Below are 25067 nucleotides of genomic sequence, written 5' to 3' on the forward strand. Positions count from 1 at the left end.
AGAGGTCGGGGGCGGGAGTGGGTGGACTGATGTGCACTGGTACTCTTCCTGGTAAAGGAAAACCAAAAGGTTCCTGGTTAGAGGATTTTGCTTTCTGCTTATGAATATATCAGATTTGGGATCAGGAAGGAATTCTACCTGTAGGTGAGACTGACACAGACTGTGGTGGTATTTTGCCTTTCTTTTGTAGAGTGGACAGTCCTTTTCCTAGGAACTTCTGAGTATATATGAACCGACTACTTCACGGTTGTTGCATTGGTAGGGCATTGGCAACATCCCTATCTCCCCTGCTTTTACACACAGGCGGTTCTAGGATGCTTGATGGATATTATTCCTCATAGTTGTGGGTGAGAGTTTGAAGGGGCAATTTGGGTGATTCTTCGGGTTAATGACTGCCTTCAAACGTGGGGCTGGACTCGATGGCCCAGGAAGACCTGTCCAGTTCTGTATTCTAGTGGTCCTCTCATGGGATTCATGTAGCATCTACCACTGTGGGGCCTTAATCTTGGTTGGGACTAATAAATGCTGCCTTAATAATCCTTCTGTTATACATGCAGCTTCTGCAGAATCCACACTGAGCCAAGCACAGAGGCAGTCATCCTTGTCTCTGAGTGATGCATTAGTTGAGTGCCTTCAGCAGTGGCGAAGCGTAGGGGGTGCATAGGGATGCATGTGCACCCTCTGACAGGCCTCCCTCCCTGCTTAGGCAACAGGAAGGTGGGGCAGGCAGGAGCACTGTTGCCCCCCCTGCGAGCGCTGCTTGGGGACCCTCCCCCCCCCAGTTGCTGATTGGTTGCTGGGGAGGCATGTGCCCCCCCTAAGGTGGCACCAGTCGCCCATGGCCTTCAGGTTAATGAGGTAGATTCTTATACCACCTTCTCCTGCTTCACTAAGGAGAAGCAGGTCCATAGTCTACTTGTAGTACAAGATTCAGTTGCTGTCATGGTAATTAATGACTGTTTACCCAGAACTCTTGACACAAAACCAATTTTTTTTTCAACCTGCATTGTAAAGGAGTCCCAAAGTAATTTCCCCAGATTTATAGTACTGTAGGGACCTCTGCAGGTGCGAACTTTTACTATGAGCAAAGATAAAAACATGCTCTGAGTGTGATACAGTAGAATGCACAAATGTTATCGCAGTGACAAGAAACTGGGGACACAGGGACCAGGTAAAGGTCTGAGCTGCCAGGTACACCTGAGCCTGCTGAATATAGTGCTGTGTGGGAAGGATATGTACTTCTCTACTGCAGTATCTCTACATATTGGCAGCAATAGGGCTTCATGGATACTACTCAGGCCATACCAGTATTTGTGAATATATAAACAACATTGTCATTCTGTCTTCTGCTGCTGCTATTTTTAATGCTTATGTATTAAGGCAGTGGCTCTTTTTAGACTCAAGGTCCCCCTCAATTGATTCAAGTTCCCACTCAGAAAATGCCAGCTCTTAGTTTTCACTCCTTTTTTTGCCTACAGCAATTGTTCTGCTGCAAAAGAGTTCACAAGATCATGACAGGTTGGAATGCTTTTTGATGCTATGGATTCCTATTTGAAATCTCTGGACCTGTCATAGAATCATAGAAAATGAGGGTTGGAAGGGCCCTCAGGAGGTCATCTAGTCCAACTCCATGCTCAAAGCAGGACCATCCCTAACTAGATCATTCCAGCCGGGACTTTATCTCGTGAAACATGTTTACACACCTAACCATGCTAACGAGGTGTGGCACCTCACAGTACCCCTGAAAGGATCTCAAGGCTGCAGCACCCTGGGTAAGAATCACTGTATCAAAAGCTGGATTCAACCACCCTAATGCAATTTAAGCAGTTCTTTTCTCTATGAGTGGCTGCTGAAATCAGCAGAACTCTGTGAAGATTAGGGCTCAACTAAGGTGAATAAAAGGGGCTGGCTGCAGCTTCCAGCTTAGGTAGTTAAGTCATTCAACTGACAGTTCCGATGTATCATCCCAACTTATCATGATGACACTTTTCCCAGAAATGCAATACAGACAAATACAAATTTCGTAACATAGTGATATGGACCTCACATGACTAATTGCAAAAGGGACCTTTTGTCTTCCAGTGTGTTTTTACCATCAACAATGACCCTCTTACACCCTTTGTAAAATACTTCTTGAATGTTCTACTCCTGTTACATGTAATTAAAAAGAAAATTACTAGAAGTGCATGAAGATCCTGGCCAGGGTGATTGCCAAGGCCTCAGCAAGCCTGAATTCAACCTCTGTTCTTTACCTTGCCTCTGTGCTTCAGTTCTCCACCTCTATGATGGGGATCACAGCATTTGCCTGCCTCACAGGAATGATGTAAGGAGACATATACAAGAAACTAATGCCATTTTCTCACAAAGATGACCCACAATGTTTCTTACAGTGATCCTGTATATTTGTTGGATACAATTTCAAGCATGCAATACTTTGTAGACCATAACCACAGCCGAAAATAATATAGATGGAAAGATCTGAAAAAGACATAAAAAATTGCCAAGAGCTATTTGGCCTTCTGGGTACAATACTGAGTCATAAGCAGGAATAAAATTTCACAAACTGTTCTTAAAGTATCATGAGTCCCCGTTTAGATCAATGGAAAAGACTCCTGCTGGTTTCAATGCGAGTTACCTAAGAGCTTTATAATAATACACTTTCCGGTGTTCAAATAGCAAAAATAAAGTTGACTTATTCAGTAGGTACTGCAATAGCCAAAGCTGTAATAAGTAAATATCCAAAAAATAACTGAGTTTGGGATAGTATATCAACCCTCCTGTGACAGGGTATAATCAAACCTCAAATTTCAGGGACTTAGGAGAAAACTTTCTTGGAGGGGCAGGTTATTTTATACCTGCCTGCTGAGTACTTCTTGATAGCGTACTGGACTAGATGACCCTAATCTATTCTTGCATTTCCTACATCTCCAAAGTTTAAATTGCCTGAATGGGAAGCCACCTCACTGCAAATGAACAGAACATGCACTCAGGTCCAATGCATGCAGTTTCATCACATGGAGGAATACTGGGCACTCCAGTTGTGAATTAGGAATCAGCAATTATTCTATATATATAAAGGGCTTAGTCCGTCTGTCTGTGTATCTGTCTGTGTCTGTCTGTTCATAAGGCTCTTGGGGGGCATGGCTCCTGGGGGGTGGGGCTCCAGCCAGTGCTGCATCAAGAATGCCTGTCAAGAATGACAGGTGGGGCATGGCTCCAGTGGAGCGGGTCAGGCAGATGCGGAGCGAGGTGGGGGAGAGGGGGGGTGACGTGGGGCCGGATGCAGAGTGGGGAGAACGCAGAGTGGCGGTGGAGGGTGGCACATGGCTGCATGTGAAGCAGCAGCAGCGTGGGGCGGTGGCGGCCGCCGTGTCAAAGCTTTTCCCTTGCCCTGCTCCTGGGCGATGGCGGCAGCAGCACGGGGTGGTGGGTGGCAGTGCTCCATCCCTGCCCACCTCCACCACCCCACCATTTTTGATGGGCAATTTGCTAGTCCAAGAATAAAAGCCATGTTTCCCAGCACCAGCAATGTTTTCCATGGGTCTCTATCTGATTATCTTAAACCTACATCATATCTGGATTGGGAAAACTCTATGTCCCTGGCATGCTTCAGAGTTAAGTGGAAGTCACATACAGCACATTTACCCAACTGTAAACTTTTTAATCTTGAGAAGCATAAATATAAAAGTTATAAGAAACACATACCCACCAGGAAAGTTTAAGCAATAGGTGAGAGCAAAGATCACTGAGCTAGAGGAGGCTGGTACACGCTGGGCAGCTGGGACAATGGAGGAGGTGCAAGCCAGCTGGTTTGGAGGAGAAGCACCAAAGGGAGCTGTGCCACGCAGGACCCAGGGGACCAGAAATGCCACAGGTGCCCTATGCTCCTCTTTAGTTTCTGTTCTTTTCTTCCTGGTGCCTTGTCAGTGGGCCAGTACCTCAGCAAACACTCACTCAGTGGATGAGAGCTGTGTATACTGGCATTGGAGATGTCTGGACTTGCTTAATTTGGAAAGTGAAATTTTAATTCTGTCCCCTTTCATTCTGTCACAGAATGACTTCTGTATAGAAGGTGGGAATAGGGAAGGAAATGAAAGGGAAGAGGCTCTTTCAAGTCTTGCTGGTAACTACTTCCTCCCTTGCTGCCTGACAGCAATGCCTTGGTCTCACTTAGATTGCAGTGGAGTAGCAGAACCAGTTGAGCACTGCAGGTTGGCAGAAGCAAGTCAGAGAAAAGAGAAAGGGAGAATGATAGAAATGACTATCTGGAAAGGTAGAGATGTACCTTCCAGACTACCTAGATCGGTTTTTTCCCCAGAGCAGTTAGGGCAGAAGAATTCATGTTGAACATTATTAAGAGGAAGGACATAAAAATAGGAGAAGTGATCAGGAAGATGAGGGGGGAGGGGGATCCTCTGGGGAAAGTGCCTCACTCTATGTGTGTGTGGTAAGAAGTGTGTGTTTGCAGGGGGATGTGGGGGGATACTGAGTCGTCTGATGGATCTGGTGTTCAGAAGGTAAATTTTGGAGTGAATAACTGGCCAACCAGGTTGGTTGTTATTTTGCACTGTGAGTTCAGCAAACCTGGGAAGGGCACTGGTCAGCGCAGCCACCAAAGCAGAAGCATAGTACACCAGTGTCCATGTCAGGGCCCTGAATGCATGAACTAATGTGCCTCCTTCTGCTGATGGGATGATTTTTGAAGTGTAAGCATCTGTAGCAAGGACTCTACCAGCACATCATATTACTGTATGCAAATTTCATAGATTCATAGATTTCATAGACATTAGGGCTGCAAGGGACCTTGGAAATCCAGCCCCCTGTCTCAGGGGCAGGAAGTCAGGTCAAATGATCCCAGCAAGATAGGCGTCCAAATGTTTCTTAAAAGAGTCCAGAGTAGGGGCTTGCACCACTTCTGGAGGCAGTCTATTCCAGGCCTTGGGGGCTCGGGCAATAAAGAAATTTTTCCTTATGTCCAGCCTGAAACGGTCTTGGACGAGTTTGTGACTGCTTGACCTTGTCATCCCGTGGGATGCTCTGGTGAACAGGCGCTCCCTCAGATCCTGATGTACACCCTTTATATACTTATAGGGAGCCACTAAGTCACTCCCACCTGATTGAGGTAGGGGAGCAGACCCTGGTGTCCTGCCTAGAGTCAGGGCAGGTTATGTGAAGGAATTGCATTAGTTAGGCTGAAACACAAAACAGGAGGTCAGAGTATGCAGGCCCAGCATGGCTGACTCCGCAAAGGAATCCATCACACTGTGTACCTCTTTTGTAGGGACCCCAAGTCAACTGCTCAATGACACACCTGTATTAGGCACTACGGGAAGCTGGTGAAATGCCCTGGGTCAGAGGTAACAGCACCCTCTTCTCCCATGCCACCTGCTTCCTCCATGGAGCCTGCTCGTGGCTGTCACCCTCAACCACTGCCATGACCTGCGAGTTTGGGTTAGCTGTGCTTGGGCTCTAAGGAAGTCACAGCACTTGGTTGGCAAGGATGCACTCCTTGGAGGCCTAAGGGCCTTTCATGAAAAGGCAGTGGAAAAATACAGCAAGCACCTCCTCTCCTCATTTCTTCTCTTCCAGACCTGGGTCACCTGTATGCATAAACAGTTCATTTGTACTGAAATATTTATCCAGTTTCTTTAAAGGAACTTTTCTTCCCTTAGCAGAAGGCCTCAGATATTCTCCCCAGGCAGCTTCTCCAGGGCTGCCTGGCACCAGAGAGAAACCTGGAAAAGTACCTAACAATTTAGGTGTGCCCTGAGCACACCTACATTTCATGCCACAAAGTCTCCTTAGCCACCTCCCTGAGCATTTTGTTTATATGCTCAGTCACACCCACAAAACAAGAATTAAGTGTGCACATCTCTAGGCACAGAGAGGCCACCTAGGCACATAATGAGCCTCAAAAATTCCAACCAGGGTGTCTATACAGAGGTGGAACAAAATGTGTCTCTCTGTGTGTAAACTTTTTAGGATTATAAATTCCTAGTGACCAAACTACTAGCATCCCCCCAAAACATGGTGTACAAAAGCTGCATTACTGTAGGGTTATATTCTGGCAAACTGCCATTCAATGCACACAGATTATTCCTACCAGAAACATACATAATCTGCATAATTTGTACCTTGTGTGTACAGATCGCTGTCAGTAAGGAGAGATATTTTGATCCTTTGACCTACTGGAACACCTCCAATTTCTTGAGAGACTGATAGGAAATCCTCTCACTTGCTTTCTCTTGGCTGTGCATGAGGTTCTAGTAGGTGTTCAGTGCAGTAACCCATTTTTATATTTTTCACGCATGTGTGAAACCAGTGTATGTTGGCAAAGCCACTCAGGACTGAAAACTAAATACAGAAATTGCCCTTCAAAGCGTGGAAAAATAAAAAAAATAAACTAATACGTGAGAATATGGACAGTGAGAAAATTTGGTGAGTTTATCTTGAGAAAGAAGAGGACTGGTAGGTCAGGCAGATAGAATACCAAACCAATTCATCTTGAAAAATGTTCACTACAATACCTAGAGAAAATGGATGGCAAGGGAGATCAGTCCAGCTCCTTAATATTGTATTAATCCTTCTGTGAAGGACAGACTGGCTCATTTTTGCTGCTAAGGCACGTCTTACCAACCAGTGCATGCCATACTGTTATTGCATGCATTATCTGATTGTCTAGGAGTCCTAGTTATAGACCTTGACCACACTGGCTGCCTATATATGTGCTCAGAGGTGGAAGGAGTGTGTGTGTGGGGGGGGTGTTTAAATTAGAGTGGTTCCCAGACATCCGCTCTAATTAAAATGTTTCACCGTCACATGTCTTAAGCCCCACCACGTTTCACAATGGCTGCAGGGGTGCTTTAACTAAAGCTCATTTGACAAGGTTTAGTTAAAGCATCCCTGAGGCCATTTTGAAATGCAGGGACTTAATACACATGGTGGTTAGGCGGCACTGGAGCATTCTAATTAGAACTCAAATAAGCATATCTATAGGCAGCCTTTGTGCCAAGTGCTCTATCTCTAGGAGTACTTATGATAAAAGGCTCATTTCTGTTAAACTGGATGCTTTCATATGTACCTCATTCTTAGTATTAGCACTCTCAATAATGTTACAAAAAAACCCATAGCTTGCAGTCCTTGCTTAAAGGGAACACACATAAGTCAGCCCAGTTTTAAAACTGTGTACTTAATATTAGGCATCTAAATAGGGCTTTGTACATCATGATGGACATTTGATCATTTTAATTACTTTTTCTTAGAGGGGTCTAATAAAAGCTGTGAGCCAGGATTAGTGTGCAGCAGCTGAAATGAAAACCACTCTGAGTAATGTTCAGTATTATCAGCACCAACAATGTTCCAAATATCAATCAGAAGCTGTAAAGTCCCTTAATTGTCATGGTCTTCTGAACTCACTTTCTTCCCATAGATCAAGAACAAATCTCCTTGTCTGAAGACATGGCTTAAACCTACTGGTAGGGAAAGGAATCAAAGAAAAGGAGTAATATTACAGTGGGCAGTACAGAAAAGTATACATTCCCTTTCACAATTTTATCCTTTTTTAATGCTGATATTCTAGCCATTCCATGAGAAAGAAGCAAAATGTCTCTTCCCCCTGAGCAGAACTATATTAGTGAGTTCTGATAAGAAATTCCATTTCCACAGCAACAGGAGTCTATGCCTAGCACAATCAGATATCTCTATGCAAGGTGAGGTCTACCTGACAAGCCTGGCAATATGGTAAGTCGTTACAGGATGGAAGGGAAGGTCAAACATTGTCCACTATGAATAGTTAATTGATCCTTTTTTTGTTGTTGTCAAAACCAGAACCAACAATGCCCTGATATCTCATGGTCTGATATTTTATATTATTTTTCCATAACTGGATTATTTCTATTTTCCTTAGTTTAAATGATATCTTTTATGAATTATCCACTTCCCTTCTAAAGCTTTTTATGCTCTTGTCCATTGTGGCAACAGAAGTACAGATCATATTGCATTTAGCACCTGTAGTAGTTGTGTCAGACATTTCCTTTTGGCCCAGAGAATACTGGGAAAACAGAAGATGGCCAGATTGGTTTTTGCCTTCAGCAATGTGTGATATCTAGAACGCTGCTCCATCATTGAGATGTATTGTGCTTTTCCTTCAAAGAGAACATTTCCCAGTCAAACCATGAGAACTTGAAACGGCTGAAAGCATTTCAGAAAAACAGTCTTCCACCGCTAACAAATGAACTGGAACAGAGCAGTGGAAGACAGGAGGGTTTCTCAGATATTTTGACTCAGTCATATCATCCAACAACCTTTACTAAAGCAACAGAGTCGTTCTCCAACTTGAATGACGCCAGGCAGCTCTGCAGACATTCCACTGACATATCAACTATATTCAATTCCCAGTGTTTCAGGTCATCATTCAGGCTCTGGTACATGCTCGCATTGTGCTGGCACCAGTAGTTCTTTCAATTCAGAACCTCTACAGGCAAATTAGGAAAGGTCCCATGTCAGGCTCTCACAATGCCGTCTCCCCAATGCAGACTTTGTAAGGTGATTTTAACTTCCTGCATCTAAAATGGATAACATCATATGAATTTAAGCACATGCTTGTAGACCTGTAATATGCAAAGCAGAGCAAAATCCTGCTCATGGAAGCAATCACAAGGAAATCAGATTTGATGGATAGTTTCAAAACTATTTCATAGATTGATAAAGCATTTAAGTGATGTGTCAAGTCATACAATCAACAAGCAACAATGATAAACACAGATTTCTGATTCTCCTGCTCTAACATGTAGATAATCCTCACCACAATTCGTCACATTATTCAGAGGAATATAATGCAAAGATCACCTTTTTCAATTTTAAACCCTCTCCATGGAACTGGGCCATTGCTTTGAAGTATTCTCAATGATTTAGAAATGTTTACAACACTTCTCATTCTACAGAACATACCTCTACATTTTTCCCCATACCTCTTTCTAAAATAGCAGTAGATTACGCCAACAATCCCACTCAGTAACATTCCAACGCCAATTCCCACTGCAATGTAGTGCTCATAAGAATCAAGCGCAAAAGAATTTAATGTTAAGTGCTCACATCTCTCCCCATTGTAGCCTGCAAGGCACCTATAAGAAAAAAATAAAAGGCTGTTCAGGAAATCTTAAACATGCAACTGCTGTACAATACTTTAAAGTTTGGATAAGTTTTAATTGAGTTACCACTGAAATGAAGAAGTAAACTAACTCCGGATATGAACAGCCTGTCACGCAATCAGAAACCTTAATTTATGAAAGCTGCCAGATGTCTAGATGTGAAGACATCCCTAGCTAGTTTAGGGACTGGCAGCAGTCTTGATGTGGCAGCATGTTGAACAGCAAAGGTTAAGTATAGTCATTCTGAGGGTAGGTTTTGCAGCTTGTGCTGAGTTCCATCCTGGCTGACTGCTACCAGTACCTGAGCTTGCTAGTTTAAGGCTAGATTTGATATGCCTTCACTATGCTGAAGTCACAGCAGGGAGTGCAATACAGACACATCTTTCAAGAGGGAGGGTGCAAGCAAAGACACTTAGCTTTGGTGACCCCATGAGTGGTTCTAATGAGCATTAGAACCATGGTAGTGTTAGAGAACTCTGCAGTACAGCAGGCACAGGCCTGGCATAAAACCTGTCCCAGAACCAAGTATCCCTTTGGTATCACCACTTCCTTGATGCCTCTCAGGTGGGTCACTCATGAGTACACCCTCTCCACCCACTCCCACACACTGAAATGAGGCAGTGAAGCCTTCCACTCTTATGCTCTCAAGATCTCTGTCTCTGGTATGCATGTGAAACATGGCAGGAGGCACCATTGACTTCAGTTGAGCTGCCCACATGCTTAAATTAATGTTCCACTAAAGACCATCTGACACATGAGCACAATAATTACATATAACATAAAATATACAAGCTCATCTAACTGTTCTAAGAATGTGTATTTAAAAATGCCATTTATTTACTTGCATATGGGTTTCTTGAGTTCATTATGAAAAGCACAGAGACCATTAATACAATAACTGTGGTGTTCTTCAAGACAGGATTGCATAAGCTTCAGGAATACAGCTCCTTCTGTATACTCTATCGGAAAGGGAGAAATATGAAAATAACATTTGTAGAAATAAAATTATTTGAAAATATTATTACATACATCAATAAGGATTAAGTATTTGCAAATGAAAATACCACTGCATGCAAGCTTAATGTGATGTAAATATTGCTGACCATAGCAGAACAGAAATACCAGGATGCTTTAGTGTAGAGCCTTTTCAAACATGAGTTTTAAATAAAATATTTTTTCTAAATAAATGTTCATACACATAATTCACATCCTGAATGCCTAGGCTAGAGATAGACATTACACATAAACCTGTGTAAGTAATCAGAAACTGATTTAAGCCTGTAACACAGGGGTGGGCAAAATGCAGCCCGGGGGCCGGATGCAGCCTGCCAGGCCATTCTATCTGGCCTGCAGGGCCCTTAAAAAATTTAGAAAATTAATATTTATCTGCCCTGGGCTGCCTGTCATGTGGCCCTTGATGGCTTGCCAAAACTCAGTTAGCAGCCCTCTGCCCAAAATAATTGCCCACCCCTGCTGTAACAGAACAGATGTTCAGTGCACATAAACCAGTTTGAAAATGGCTGAAACCAGTCTGAGATAAACCTGACTGAATGTAGTATCAGACTTAACTGATTTGGATCAAACCAGTTTATGCAATGTCTGTCCCAGACCCCTTCCTGGTTTAACTTAAACCAGAGTCCTCCAGCATCCCAGATGCTTTGCAGCCCTAGACAAGTCTCTCTGGGCCACAGCAGAGCTGGCCCCTCCTCTCTGCTCCTTAGCTGGAGCTCCAGCAGAGACTGCAGGCACAGTAGCATCTGGCTGGCTTCCCCTTGCCCTGCCCCCGCCCACCCTGCTCAAGCAGGGATTCCCCCCCTCTCCTCTGCCAGAACATGGACCAGAGCCAGCACATGCTTTGCTAGCTAATGCTGAGAGGTGTCTGTGTAAGACAGACAGGATAGTGTCCACTTAGGGCTTTTTGGAGATAAAAGAAGAGCTTTAATTAATGAGAAAGGCTTTTGTTTTCTTGATGGGCTGATAAACACTGTGTAACTCCCTGATGTGCAAGTAAATGCTGTGTAACTCCCTGCTGGCTCTGCTGGTCAGGAGCAGCAAGGGGGTAGTGGGGAGAAACCCCTCCATAATCAGAGAGTCCTGCTGGGGCCTGGCCATGCCCCCCTCAGCTCAGCATTGTTGAAGGGGAGGGAGGGCCCCCGGTTTCTAGCCTGGGCCACTGTAGGCATGTACCTGCATTTCTTCAGTCCATAGGGGATGTCTGTGCAATTACAAACAGGTTCAGCCTGACTAGGTTACACTAACCTGCTTAGATTGAATCAATTCAGGCTCAGGCTTTTTGAATGTCTGCCCCTAGCCCTAAAACAATCCATAAGTACCTTAAGACATTAGGGTCTTAACAAGCCCAGGGACATATAGTTCAATCTCTCAGTCCACACTCCTAGTCTAACTTGGTAGGATTGTTTTTAATTAAAAAGAGAAAATGCTATTGTATTTTTTACTCCTATCTATCAGTGCATTGCAGTGGTAAAGCAAACAAAGCCTTTCTTCTCAGTTTCTGTATACTAATATTTGCCAAATGTTCAACCACAGCTCTTCAGCTTCCACCAATGGCAACCATTATTTTCCAGTGATCTCTCATCCATACACAAGTTATGATCAAAATTGCGTAACTTTGAAGAACAGACAGATCAGGTGCATCAGTCCAGCAGGGCTGTAGGTATGCTGCTGCCTTAAGATGCCTCAAATGACTAGCTGCTTGCTCCCAATAATGGTAATTCAAAATCTGCAATTGCACAAATTAGATTTCATAGACATTAGGGCTGGAAGGGACCTCATAAGATCATCAGGTCCAGCCCTCTGTCTAAGGGTTAGGAAGTCAGCTGTGGTCAAAGGATCCCAGCAAAATAGGCATCAAATGTTTCTTGAAAGTGTCCAGAGTAGGTGCTTGCATCACCTCTGGGGGGAGTCTATTCCAGGCCTTAAGGGCATGGACAGTACAGAAGTTTTTTCTTATGTCCAGCCTAATGGTGTTGCAGGAGTTTGTGACCATTGGACCTTGTCATCCCCTTGGGGTGCTCTGGTGAACAGGTGTTCCCCCAGGTCCTGATGCACACCCCTTATGTACTTATAGGCTGCCACCATATCACCCCTGAGCCTGTGCTTCTCCAAGCTGAAGAGTCCCATAGCTCGCAGCCTCTCCTCATAAGTCCTGTTCTCTTGCCCTCTGATCAGATGCCTGGCTCTTCTCTGGACTCTTTCAAGCTTCTCCACGTCCTTCCTAAATTGTGGAGCCCAGAAGTGGATGCAGTACTCCAGCTGCAGCCTCACCAAGGCTGAGTACAGTGGAAGGATGACATCTTAGGGCCAGTCTTAAGGATTTTTTGATCATTATCTATTGATACTACCCAATTGCCCATCAAGAATGATGGGGGGTGGGAGAAGGGCTGGGATGCAGTGCCACCACTTAACGCCCCATGCTGCCACTGTTCTGCCTCCTGCAGGGAGTGGGGTGGGGGAGCCCAGGCCAGCAGCGCTGGTCTTGCCTCCCCAACCCTCAGTCTGGTCCTTGACATGGCTTTGGAGTCATGGTGGTGCTCCCCCATGCTTAGAGCACTCTGATTGGCTGTTTCTGTCAGCACCCAGTGTGAATAAAGCATTACGGACAGACAGACAGGCAGACTTAGGTTTTTATAATGTTAGAATGGTAGAACTAGAGGCTAATAGGCCTGTGCCTTGGGATGTGGGCAAAGCAAAGGAAGGGAAGGCTCAGTGGCTTAGCAGTCAAAGGATATATATGCATTGCACTGGATTCACTTCCTGATTACAGGAGTCATTGATTGGGTGGAGTTATTTCCAGGGAATTGTTTTAGACATGTGTTTTGCAAGGGAAGTTTAGGTTAGATATTAGGAAAATTTTCTCACTAAGAGGGTAGTAAAGCATTGGAACAGGCTATCCAGAGAGGGTATGGAATCTCCATCCTTGGAGGTTTTTTTGACTTGGCTAGAAAAAGCCTTGGCTGGAATGATCTAGTTAGGGATGATTCTGTTTTGAACAGGGGGGTGGAACAGATGACCTTCTGAGGTCCCTTCCAACCCTAATTTTGTATGATTCTATGATTTTACATGGCTGACTGAGCTTTAAACTAAATATATAGCAGCACTGGCTTTCAGTTATGACCCCAAGAAAAGTGTCATCATAAACAGAGACAACAATTCAGCTTCAGAGTGACTAAGACATAGTACTGGTTTTTCAATGAACGGAAATCTTCTGTCTGAGTAAGTTCTGAGTCAATGCACAAGTGCAATATTTTTGCAGCCTGCATTCTTGGAGGCTATAGCTGAGATGTAAGTGCAATGTCCTCCTGACCCCTTGTGGTCAGTAAGCCCATGACATAATTCTCAAACATAACACTATTAACCCACATATCCTGACCAAATTCCAATTCGAGTCATTCTTCTCAGGCTGGCTAACTCCCTCCATGCTTTTGTGAATTCTTTCTTTTCTCTTCCTATTCTAAAATGCTCCAGAAGGCTATTTTGTGACAATAAATGGCTGCTGTCTTATGAAAGACAAACGTCTTCAGTTTAAGAATGAACATATAAAGGGCTAGATTCTGTCCCAGTTACTCAGTAAGCAGTATTTTTTTTTATGGGATCACTCCTGCCAAAGTCCAAGCTACTACTCAATATGTGTAAGGATAGTCGAATCTGCCTTCAAGTTTGTAAAGAGATTTGGAGTCTTTTAGGGAAAAGACTTATGTGCAGGCTCATATATATATATAGTATCTTATTCTTTGGTCTGTATGTGTGGCTTATTCTTCTCTTTCAGGAAACGTTACTGAGGTGGAAGGAATATACTTTATCTTAAAGTGACTCCATTTTGGGGGTGTGAGGAAGAGGGCTGGGAGAGGAGCGGTTCGGTGTTGACGTAACAACTTAAGCCAGTGGGCCTAAGCCTGAGGAAAATTTTGTCCCATTTTTTAGAGATTAGAGGGGGATATGTCCTATAAACCAAACCCAGGCTGACAGGGACTAGCCAAGCCATTAGATGCTGTCAGTGACAAAGTCTACTCTGCAACTTCGTTTTGCTCTACTAGCATGACCACGCACCTTGTTTTTGCCAGGACAGTTCTGTGTTAAACATCTGTCCTAGGCATCCCATCAGTTTGGGCAAATGAACACTTTTCCCCCCTTTTTAGTGGGATGCCTGGCATGTGTGCTTAACATTGGACCGTCTCAATGCAAATGGGATCGTTCCCAATGAGCGTCTCATGCATTGTGTCTTCCCTCCACCACGCCGTCTTTGTTAGTCTGCATCCCACCCCTCTTCTCAGCTCCCACAATTCAGCATGCTCAGCAGAAGCAGGAGCTCAGAGACAGCTGAGCATGTGAGAGAGCAGCAGGGGAACAGAGTGTTGTATTTCACACTCGGGGAAATAAGGTCGCCCAATCTTGCACCCTAGTCAGCCAAAAATCTCTGTCTTGTGTAGACAATGTACTCATCCTCTGGGTCACAGGCAGTGGCATAGTGATGCGCCCAGGTGCGTGAGAGACAGGGACAGTGGTGACTCCCCATTCCCACTGCACTGCTGGCATGATTGTGCAGATGGCAGCAGCAGCCCCCCACCCCATAAATTCGTGCCAAGAGCCCCAGTCATCCCACCCTGGTTATGCCACTGGTCTCAGGGGCACTTTTTATCACCCTATAGCAGCTCTTTGGGCTGACTTAGGAATTATATTGATTGGCTTCATCCAGAATGAGCTGGTCCCAGGCTTGCAGGCTGAAAAGACCATCAGCACAGAAGCCAGACTGTGGAGGACAGAAAAAAAAGAAAAAAATAGAGGGAATATATTCAGGTTTTCAAAAGAGGCCTGGAGCACCCACCCCTGGGGGAAAACATTTTGTAAGACAATGTGCTGTGTAAACAGAGGAATCAGAGGCACAAGAACCATGATATGTTCATGTTTTCTTCCAACTCTTCATTCAAACACTAATTCAGAGAAACTACAACACAGTGCGGCAACAGACACACATGAAGGTCATGCCTGTGCTGTCTTCTTGTCCATCACTGAGATTCAAGCCCTGGGTACTTAAATCAAACTCAACCCACAAAATCAGCAGTTAGGCAGATTAGACTGCATAGAAGGATGTGCATAGAGACTGCTTCTCTCAGGCTCCCAGGACAGGGAGTTACAACAGTTAATCTCTGCCTTTGATTTTAAATTTCTTCTTATTTGACCACATGTACTTCATTCATATTGGGCACATAGGATAGCTGTGCTACTAGTGCGTATGTATTTATTTGTTAGATTTATATGCTATCTTCTGCCCCTCTCCCTTCCCTCAAAAGAATTGCCAGTCCTGTGCCGTGCCCCTATGCTGGGTGCTGCAGGCAGCTACCCAGGCCCAGCAGTATTTCACTTAAAACTGTGACATAGGATCCTATAATAATTCAAATACATAGAAAACAGATTATTAACATTTACAAATCTATGTATAAACCCCCTCTGAAATCTCCAGTTCTCTTTATCTAAACCGGTTTAAAAATTATCAGTTTTGGCCAAGAGGTGGCACCATCCCATTTTCCTATCATCATACTAAACCTGTCAAACATTAGTGCACCTACTGCTTTCCATATAGTGAAAAGTACAAAATTGATGCATCACACCTATTATTGTTATTTTAAATACATTTAAAACAGGAATAAAAACATGGATAAGAAATATTTTGAGACAAAGCTTGAAAAACAAAGTCTTGTAATTCAAGGGCCCAATATTAGACTTTCTCTCTCTTTCTCATTCTTTCACATGCATGCACACACACACACACACACCAATAGAAGATATGTCTAAATAAGGATGCAAGAACATGTTTTTATATCAAGATGGAAATATTAAAAGCACTAAATATTTGAAAATGAGGGACAATTGCATTAAAATAAATTTAATATCTGAAAAATACTTTCTAATCCAATACTATAATTATTATGCTAAGTTAAATATCATATTTCCTATTTGGATTTGGATTTAGGAAGACATCAGTATGCCCCTTAGATCATATAAAAAGACAATATTCAGTAAAGCACTGTATGTTTATCCATATGTGCATCACACAAAGAAAGAAATTTGGCAAAATCTAACAAGAAATCAGAAGGATGATAACTGGAGTAATGAACATGACAAAACTGACAAATTTTGCAGTGTGAGAAAGCCCAACAAATTTGCTATAAAAGAAAATAAGTGCCTCTGCTGAGCTGTTACCATGCATTACATTCTCTCCTGTGGCTAAAAGTACATGTCAACTCAAAAACTCATATTCATATAATATCCTGAAACATTTCAAGTGCCACAAGAGGTAGATTTGTTTAAATGAATTAAGAACACCCAAGATCAGCTTCAGACTGTAATGTCCTTATATGAAATTACATTTTTCAGGAATCCATAATTTCTTCTAAACTAACTTGGAATGCTATTGCTGGTAAGTACATCAAAGGACTCTTCCTTTTCAATACAACAGTTAGCTCATCAGGGTATTGTCCGAGTTAGGCTGTGTGTGTGTGAACAAACCAGCATCTCTGACTGTTCATGGACTAGGGCAGTTAACTCACCCATCACTGTTTCACTGAGAAGCTGGCATCGCCTCTGTCCCTTTCATGTCCCCCCAGCACTAGTAAGAGCAAAGATCTGTCCCTATTTCCACTCTGAAAAAAGCCAGTAAAACCCTTTAATGCCCCCTAAATTTGCTACCTGCAAATGCAGGTAGCAAATTTAAGCGGGATTACTTACTGCACAGTAATGAACGTGTAGACATGACTCAGGAGCAAGTTTGCTCCCTGGTCTGCCCTTCCACTAAGGGGTTGGCCTCAGGCTAGCCCCAGGGCTCTGGCCTAGGAGCCTCTCCTGCCCCAGAACTGGGTTGCCTCAGGTTTTAAAAACCTGTAACATTTTAAGCCCTGGGCCAGAAGGGAGCCTGAGGGTGCTCCAGGCTGTTTCCCCCAGGCAGGTTGCAGCCTAGCTTTGCCAGCCTGCCTGCACCCCAGCACTGCTGCCTGGCACCACAGTGCTGCACAGCTGCCAGACAGCACCGCCCAGGCCACCAGGGTGCTGCAGGCTGATGCAGCCTCCGGCCAGGTCTGTTAGCCCACAGGCCCAGCTGCAGGCAACTTCTGGCCAGAGGGCCAATGCCACCTGCCCACAGCCCACCCCCAGCAGCCTGTCCTGTGCCAGCAGGTACTGTGGGGCATTGCCTCTGCTGTACAATTGCCAGTCCTGTGCCGTGCCCCTATGCTGAGTGCTGCAGGCAGCTGCCCAGGCCCAGCAGAATATGGACAGCCATATGAGGGCTCAGAGAACTGGCGTGGATCTCTGTGGAGAACAGTGGATCACTGTGACCAACCACAATTATTGGCCCGGTAGTGCCTGTAAGTCCAGGCCCTTTATGTGGCAACTGACAGCCATCCTTATGCCTTGGGACCCAGTCTGCAGCTGTGCTGTCTACAGCAGCACAGGCAGTCTGACTGAGCCGCCGCCCCGGCCTGGCATCTTCAGTGACATGTCACTGGAGGAGGGCCCCTCAGGCATCCAGCACCCTGTCCTGCTGAGCTCCCTGGCTGTAGTCTCCACTAGCAGCTCAGGGAGCCCTGGCCAGCACCTGCCTCACCAACTTCTCAGCTCCACGGCCAGCCACAAGGCAGGGATAGCCATGACACCACCAGCTGCCAGCAGCGCCAGCTCCTCCCTGGGGGCAGGCCAAGCTGGATGTCTGCAGAGTGCATTGGATAGCCCAGAGCCACACACCATCACTGACAGCCAGGACAGAGCAGCCATGCCAGCCCTGGCCACGTGGTAAGGCCCACACTAGGGGGAGGGCCCTCCCTGTCCCTGCACCAACCCCAGCCCCTGCCCCCCATCCCTACCTGGCCCACCCACACTCCCCTGGCCCCAGATTTCCTCCACAGAGCACACAGGGAGGCAGGAGATAGTGCAGAACTTTACTGAGCAACCTGTGCTCCCACAGCTAAGTGGGCACAGGCTTCTCTCATGCCGAGGAACATGATGTTGGTGGTGATGGCCTCTTTGGCTGTGGGGGGCAGGAACATGTAGCATAACCACACGTAGCCCTCAAGGCAGCACCAGAGGTTGTGGGAAAGCCCAGACTTGCCCCCTGCACTGTTGTAGTTCAGGGTCCCATATCAGGTGCACAGGTATACCCAGGGAGACATGGCCATCAGCAGCAGCAGGATGTAGTGGGTCAGGCTCCCCTTGATCTGTGCAAACAGCTCCTTGTGCACTGCCCGTGATGCACAGCAGAGTCATGCTCAGAGCACAGTACCAGTGTACCAGGGGGCTGGTGCCAGGGCGCCTCCCCAGAGAGGCCCCCTATGGGGAGGGCATGGGTGTGGGCAGCTCCTTATCCCAGTTTTTTGGGAGCCCCACACCCGCCAAGACCAGGCACTACTGGTTGGGTGGCAGCACAGGACAGTGACTGGCCTGCAAGAGCAGAAGTGGGGGAGTGGGGTCTGAAGCTGCTAGGAGCCTGGCCTGTCCCAGTCTGGGAATGGGGTGAAGGAGGTAGGCTATCTGCAGCCAGCACTCAGAGGTCCACTGGTCCCAGGGGAGCAAGCAGAGGACGGGGGTCTTGGCTGGTGACTGCTTGGGGCCAGACCTGTCTGGCTGACTTACCATGGTCCCTGGGCACCCGTTCATGCCTGACCTCCAATCTAAGGCCAGGCAGCACACGGCCTCTGGTATGGAACATCTCATCAGATAAATGTTGCAAACTCTCACAAACAGCTTTTGTCTCATGGCTCCACAGGTCCTGCAGCTGCACACAGGGGAGGGACCACCCATGGCAGCTGGGATACAGCCTCAGGGTCACTGCCGCCCACAGTCGGGGCTTTGCAGATGTGCCAGCTCCACCAGAGACAGATGCAGGACCACCCTGTCACACAGACTAACAGAAGTTTAGGGCCGGAAAGGACCTTGTGAGATCATTGAGTCCAGCCCCCCCCTGCTCTGGGCAGGAAAGACTGCTGTCTAGACATCCTTCTTGAAGTGTGGTGCCCAGAACTGGATGTCTCCTGCAGTAGCTGGTGGTGGAATAAGAGGCCCAGCTGGAGGACTCATGGGCCTGGGAGGCAGAGCTAAGGAATGCCTAAAAGATGTGGTCTGATTCAACTCAGACTTTCTTTTCTTTGACCAGATAACCACCATTTCTCACAAAGCATCTCCTAGTAAATTTTGCAGAGTAAATTGCCAGTTCCAACATGGTATTTGCTTGGGAAATAGTTTCCTAAGGGTTTGTTATCAATGTACTTTTGTGATAAACTTCCCTGGTTCAGCATTTAATTGCTTTTCCATCTATTGGAAATGGAGCCTGTAAAAATGGACTGGATAAGTGTGGCCAGTGTCACTTAAGATTCTTAAAGTACTTTCCTTCCTGAAATATTGATTCTAACCTTTGAAGGGTTAAACCTTATAAGAAATAGAGGCTTTCTTGTATATGGCAAACCTTCTGTGAAACTGTATGCTCCCGTGTATGTGTACAATCCCTACAGCTGTGAGAGAAAACATCTAACTGAATGTGCATGTATCCTGTGTATATACACATCTGCATCAGGTACAAATGGAAGTGGCATAAGAATACACATGGGTGTGTTCATGCAAGCAAAACTCTTGTTTTTAAGAATTTGGCCCTATAATATAATTGTCTGTGAATAACACCGACAGTGTCTCAGAGAGAAAAGCTAATTTAATGAATTGAAGCACAAACTGCTATAGACATATGACACATAAGAGGACTATGATTTTTCGTTAACTACATATAGGAGAACAACCATGTCATAGGGAAACATACTACACCAGATCATGGCTTATGCCTACATTGGTAAAAGAAAGAACTGCATGTAGAAAAAAACACAGCTCAAGACATTATGGTCCTTTTTCAATAATGTTAACACTTGCATGCACCCATCACTCGTGTTACCATGACTAGGGTTTGTCAACAGGAGCAGTGTTTTAACTCCTTACGAATGATAGGAGGAGGAAAAAAATCTTACTGACTGACTGAAAACCCCTTTAAAAACACCTTAGATGACCTACTATTACTATAATATATATGTAGACTTTAAAATTACAAATAACATTTTAAAATTGCATATTTTAAAAACCATTCTTCCTTTACAAGCCTGAAAAGTTGTGAGTTCAAGATCTCATTTCCTAAAAACAAGTAATTATATCACTAAAGCCTGAAACAGGACCAAGATGAAAGCTTTCAAGGGAAGCACAAAGCTCTGTACTTCGCATAAAATAGCTTCTTAAGGTCATCTTTAAATTGACCTTTGTTAAGAAAAGAGCTCATCAACTAAGAGAAGGCAAGTTGTGCTAATCAAAAGTGAAACTGGAACACATAAAGAAGCTTTGCAACAGCAATGATGAGTTCTTAATTTAAAATTATAAGTACATCATCTACCTACCTACACTTGAGGTACTTACAATTTTAGATTTAGGAAAGAGATGGTGCAAGTTAGAAATTGAATAATGATTAGGAATGGCATAAATGACCTTGAAGAAGGAACAGAATCTATCCTAGGGAGTTACAGAATCCTTCAAAAAACTATTTAGCTTGAACTAAAGAGCCTTTCATTTCAGTCACCAGTTCACTTATGATGTGGAGAAGTAGTAACTGAAAGCTAGTATCACTGCAGGGGTTTGGAGTTGCAAGTAAAATAAGATGTTGGTCCCAAAAGTATCTTAAATGCAGATACATTTTCATATTCCAATAAACATTGTCATTTGATGCTGGCTAAGTGACAGAATGACATTAAGATAACCACACGAAACCAGCTAAACTAAGAAAAAAGGCTCTTTTTTCAGTCTCTAAATAATTATTTCATGCAATACAGGGCAGAGTAGAAATACCTTCTGCGTCCTTTTTTGTCCAATTATTCCACAGTTCTGTAGTGAGTGATGAAATGGTAATAGCTGCCTCTTCACTCAGTGCCACTGTTGCTGTATAATACAAATACATATATACTTTAACAGAAAACACTTAGCATATCTACACATAAGACTTATGCTATCTGTACAAACATGTCTGCTTAATGCTGTTAAAATGTACTAAATTTAAATAATGAGAGTTCTTTGTCATGTTTTTCCCTCCTTAAACTCCTTTTCCACAGCTTTATTTATTGTTTACTATTTTCAAACTCTCAAAATGCCAATCCATCCTTTTATATACCTTATTGTAATCATCATGTATTGGATATAGCTGGATATTTGCAGTGTGATATACAAAACGTGTCTATTTACTGACAGGTAGACATTTTTTTTAAAAAACAAAACCAAACCTAATTAATCTAAATTAAAAGCATGTCTTCTAAAAAATCAGCAAAGTCAGAAAGCATGCTGCAAATAATTTTGCTTTGGAATAATTTAAGCTTTTCTGAATTTTTTCCACTGCTTATTACAAAATACTACTTTTGAACAAATATATCATTCAAAATTATCTTAAATCCATGAGAAACAAGAACAAACACACAACAAACCTACCTTTTAGCAAAATACATATTAGCACTCCAAATGCCATAGCTAGCAGCAGCTTAACAACCCTTTTCTTTTCTTCTATCCACGCAGCTCGGTAGTTCTGCTTATCTGTGCTCCTGTGTCTTTTATGCACTTATATACCATGAAGCGTCATCTGCTGTTCTTACCAATTAAAAAAAAGTGCAACTGGCAATGACCTAGAGCCTCAGGGAAACCACACGTTTATTTAGGAAACAACCATTATCTGACAATGGGAATAAGCTTTATGTTGAAGTATCTGCTTCCTGTTACCTGTGGGCATGATTGTTTATGCAAGAATGCTATTTTCTGGAGAAATTTAGGATTTGTCAGAGTAGAGAAACAAGATGCAGAAACGCAGAAGTTGGTGAAACTAAATGTATCCACGTGCTGTAAACATATTTCCTATGTGAATTGCATCTTGTTATACTACTTTTAGAGAGGAGGGCTGAGTCAGTGTTTAAAGCATTGGCACAGGATTTTGGAGAGAGAGCTCCAGCTCTTGATTGCACCATAGATTTCTTCTGTGACCCTGGGAATATCATTTAACCTTACTGTGCCTGTAAAATGGGGGTGCTGTGAAAATAAATATTTTAAAGACTATGAGGTATTCAGGTACTAGAGTAAAGGGGATGTTATGTTAATTCAGGCTGGTGAGTAATAGCAAGTGTGCTTGGGATGAAATGAACTTAGGTTCATGAAAGCTTGTACTCCCTCTCTATGTATATCTCATTTAGTTAGTCTATAAAGGTACATATCCACACTGTTTTCTGACTGCCTTTAGACTAACCAGGCTAACCACCTCCCTCTGGGTCTATGGGAAACCAGACTTCACTGTGGCTGGTGGGCATGGTAGACAACTTTTATTTGGGCTAAATGAGTAAATGGGCTAAGTTAAATATCTTTTTACTTGGTGATAGCTGAAACAATGGCAGGGCCAGTGGCCCTGTGCAAGGCCTGGGCAGAGGCTGAGCCGTGTGTGTCAAAGGGCTTCTCCGGAACCCAACCAAACAAATGAGGGCTGAGACACTGAGCGCGTCTACACGAGATGCTAAATGTGCAGTAGACAAATTCTACTGCACATTAGTGTGTCACAGCAAAAGCCGTGCTAATACACTAATGCCCAGTAGAATTAGTTCACTGCACATTTGCCTTACCAAAGAGGTGTGCACTTGTGCTACTGTTCAGTAGCATCAGTTATGGTGCATTGAGCTAGTACCTGTTATTACAGCTACTAAACTTAATGCACAGTAACTGTGGCACATTAATGCACGTGTAGATGTGCCTATTTCGGACGAGGTATCTGTGTGTGTGAGAGAAGAAATGAAAAGCCAGAAAACGTAGTAGCACAACCCAGGCAGGAAGCTAAAGAGTGCTTCTTTTGAGGCAGAGTACTGGCTGGAAAGACAGTCTTGGAAATTATTGGCAAGGAGACTGCCTCCTTCTGTTTGTTTGTACTATATTGAGCAGGACTTTTTGAATAACTTGTGGCACCCCTGTACTTTTATGGGGTTTCAACTTGTGTACAGTTTGGATAGTTGATATTATTTTCTACGTGAGTGGGTAACCTTGACAAGAAATCACAGACCAGGAGGATTATTGGATCAAGTGCATTTTGCTTTTCATACACACAATGGAGAATTAATTCTACCCATATCCACAACAGGTGCATCCCCACGAGTGCACACATTCAGTTTGTGGCACTGCAAAACCATCTGCAGTGCCGCAAACTACACGTACTGCATATGCGCATGTTTGCCACAATGCTAATTAGCATCGCAGCATTTTTTTGACAAAAATCAGACCCTCCTCCCCCTCCCGCCCTAATAAACAGACCCTCCCATTGCCTCCCTCCCCAACAGAACCCCTCCACCACTGACCACCCAACATTTAAACACCCTCTTTCCTGTGCAACTACTTACAAGTGAAGTGCTGTGGTTCTATGCATACCCTCCTGATGTGGGTGGCCATGGGGTGGGGGCACCTAAGGGACAGAGCCTGGGGACAGATAGCTAGCACCCAGCCTCTACCTGTTCCCCTGCGGGTGTACACATTGTGGCAAACCCTGCAGGTAGGGGGCTCACCCAGGGGCAAGTGGCAGCTGGTCCCCCGGCACAGGGAGCTTCCCCTCTGGTAGCCAGTATTCAGGGCCAGCGTGCAGTCCTTACCCCACTGCAGGCAGCTCCAGTTCTGCACCTGGGTGGAGTGGGAGTGAGCTACAGGCCTGGGACCAGGCAGGGGACCTGGGGCGGGGACTGGGGCACTGGCTGTGGGGATGGCACTGGACCTCTACCCAGGCCCATGGGGGGGGCCTGCTACTAAGCAGTGGGTGGCTGCCAGGGGGCAGGCAGGGCTAGGGTCGGGGGCAGGGAAGCAGGCAGAACAAAGGTTACTGCCAGGGACAGGATAGTGTCTAGCACCTGGCAGTCATCCTCTGTGGCCTCCACTGCCCTAGCCATAACTGTGCTGTGCTCCCACAGGGCCTCCACTTGCTCACGCTCCGGGGCCAGAAGCTGTGGCCACAACCAGTTGTGCCTGCATTCCCACATCTGGCCTGACAGCTCCTTGTAGACATGGGTGTTGGAGCACCTGCCCTGCATGAACTGCAACTGCACCTCCACCTCACCCCACAGTGCCACGAGGTCATCAGTCTCCTCCTGCAGCCAGTTGGGACCCCAGGTGGCGGGGTGTGGCGTTGGCAATGATGAGACCATCAGGGCTCCTGTGCCAGCTCTTCAGCCCTCCTTGCAGCTGTCCCTGTGTTTCTGGGCCTGGGCAGCTGCCTGCAGCACGCAGCACCCAGCACAGGGGCATGGTGTAGGACTTGCAGCTATGCAGCAGGGCAATGTCCCACAGCACCTGCAGGCTCTGGGCAGGTTGTTGGGGGTGGGCTGTAGGCAGCTGGAGCTCACCCTGGTAGCCAAGAACTATGCCTGGGTGCTGACAAGCCTGGCAGGAGCCTCGAGCAGCCTACAGAACTGGACAGCTCAGGCCTGGCAGCCATGTGGCACTGCAGTGCCAGGCTGTGGCACTGGGATACAGGCAGGCTGGTGCAGTTGGCCTGCGGCCTGCCCAGGGGGATACAGGGGCCTGGTCTGGCTTCAGGCTGCCTGCTTGTGTCCGAGGGCTCCAAGTACCTGCAAGTTTTTAAGAGCCTGGGCCTGGGGCTGGGACAGAGTTGAGCCATCCCTGGGGCAGGAGAGGCTCCCAGCCCTGGAGCCAGGCTGGTCCCCTAGTGGTAGGGCTGTCCAGGAGCAAATTTTCTCCCAATTGGCATCTACATGTGCATTACTGTGGAGTAACTACTTGCAAGTAAATGAGTGTTGTCATTTATTGAGCAGTAAGCATGTGCACGTATAGATGTGTACACTTACTGCAAAGTAAGCTACGCTGCTGCGC

The 25067-nt window shown here is 45.2% G+C and overlaps 1 protein-coding gene across 2 annotated transcripts; it reads right to left on the reverse strand.

Annotated features, from left to right (window-relative positions):
* Nucleotides 1-736: 736 nt before the first annotated feature.
* EPGN (epithelial mitogen) lies at nt 737-23444 on the reverse strand. 2 transcript variants are annotated; one of them, XM_014611562.3, is made up of 5 exons: nt 21657-23444; nt 21027-21116; nt 9991-10108; nt 8970-9122; nt 738-8564 (listed from the first exon to the last, which is right to left on the reverse strand). In XM_014611562.3, the coding sequence occupies exons 1-5, from the start codon at nt 21691-21693 to the stop codon at nt 8510-8512; spliced, it is 453 nt and encodes a 150-aa protein (XP_014467048.1). In that variant the 5' UTR covers nt 21694-23444; the 3' UTR covers nt 738-8509. The 2 variants fall into 2 exon arrangements, with proteins under 2 accessions (XP_019349044.1, XP_014467048.1); XM_019493499.2 differs by having other exon boundaries at nt 737-9122.
* Nucleotides 23445-25067: the final 1623 nt, after the last annotated feature.

Source organism: Alligator mississippiensis, chromosome 2, assembly GCF_030867095.1.
Source record: "Alligator mississippiensis isolate rAllMis1 chromosome 2, rAllMis1, whole genome shotgun sequence".
Classification (NCBI taxonomy): domain Eukaryota; kingdom Metazoa; phylum Chordata; order Crocodylia; family Alligatoridae; genus Alligator; species Alligator mississippiensis.

Excerpts from the sequence above, each read along its gene's own strand:
- EPGN (XM_019493499.2), bottom strand. The coding sequence starts at position 21,693 with ATGGCATTTGGAGTGCTAATATGTATTTTGCTAAAAG. Across the intron at positions 21,117-21,656 it reads AATATGTATTTTGCTAAAAG|CAACAGTGGCACTGAGTGAA; the intron begins GTAGGTTTGTTG and ends TGTATTATACAG. Across the intron at positions 9,123-9,990 it reads CTCAAGAAACCCATATGCAA|GTGCCTTGCAGGCTACAATG; the intron begins GTAAATAAATGG and ends TTTTTCTTATAG.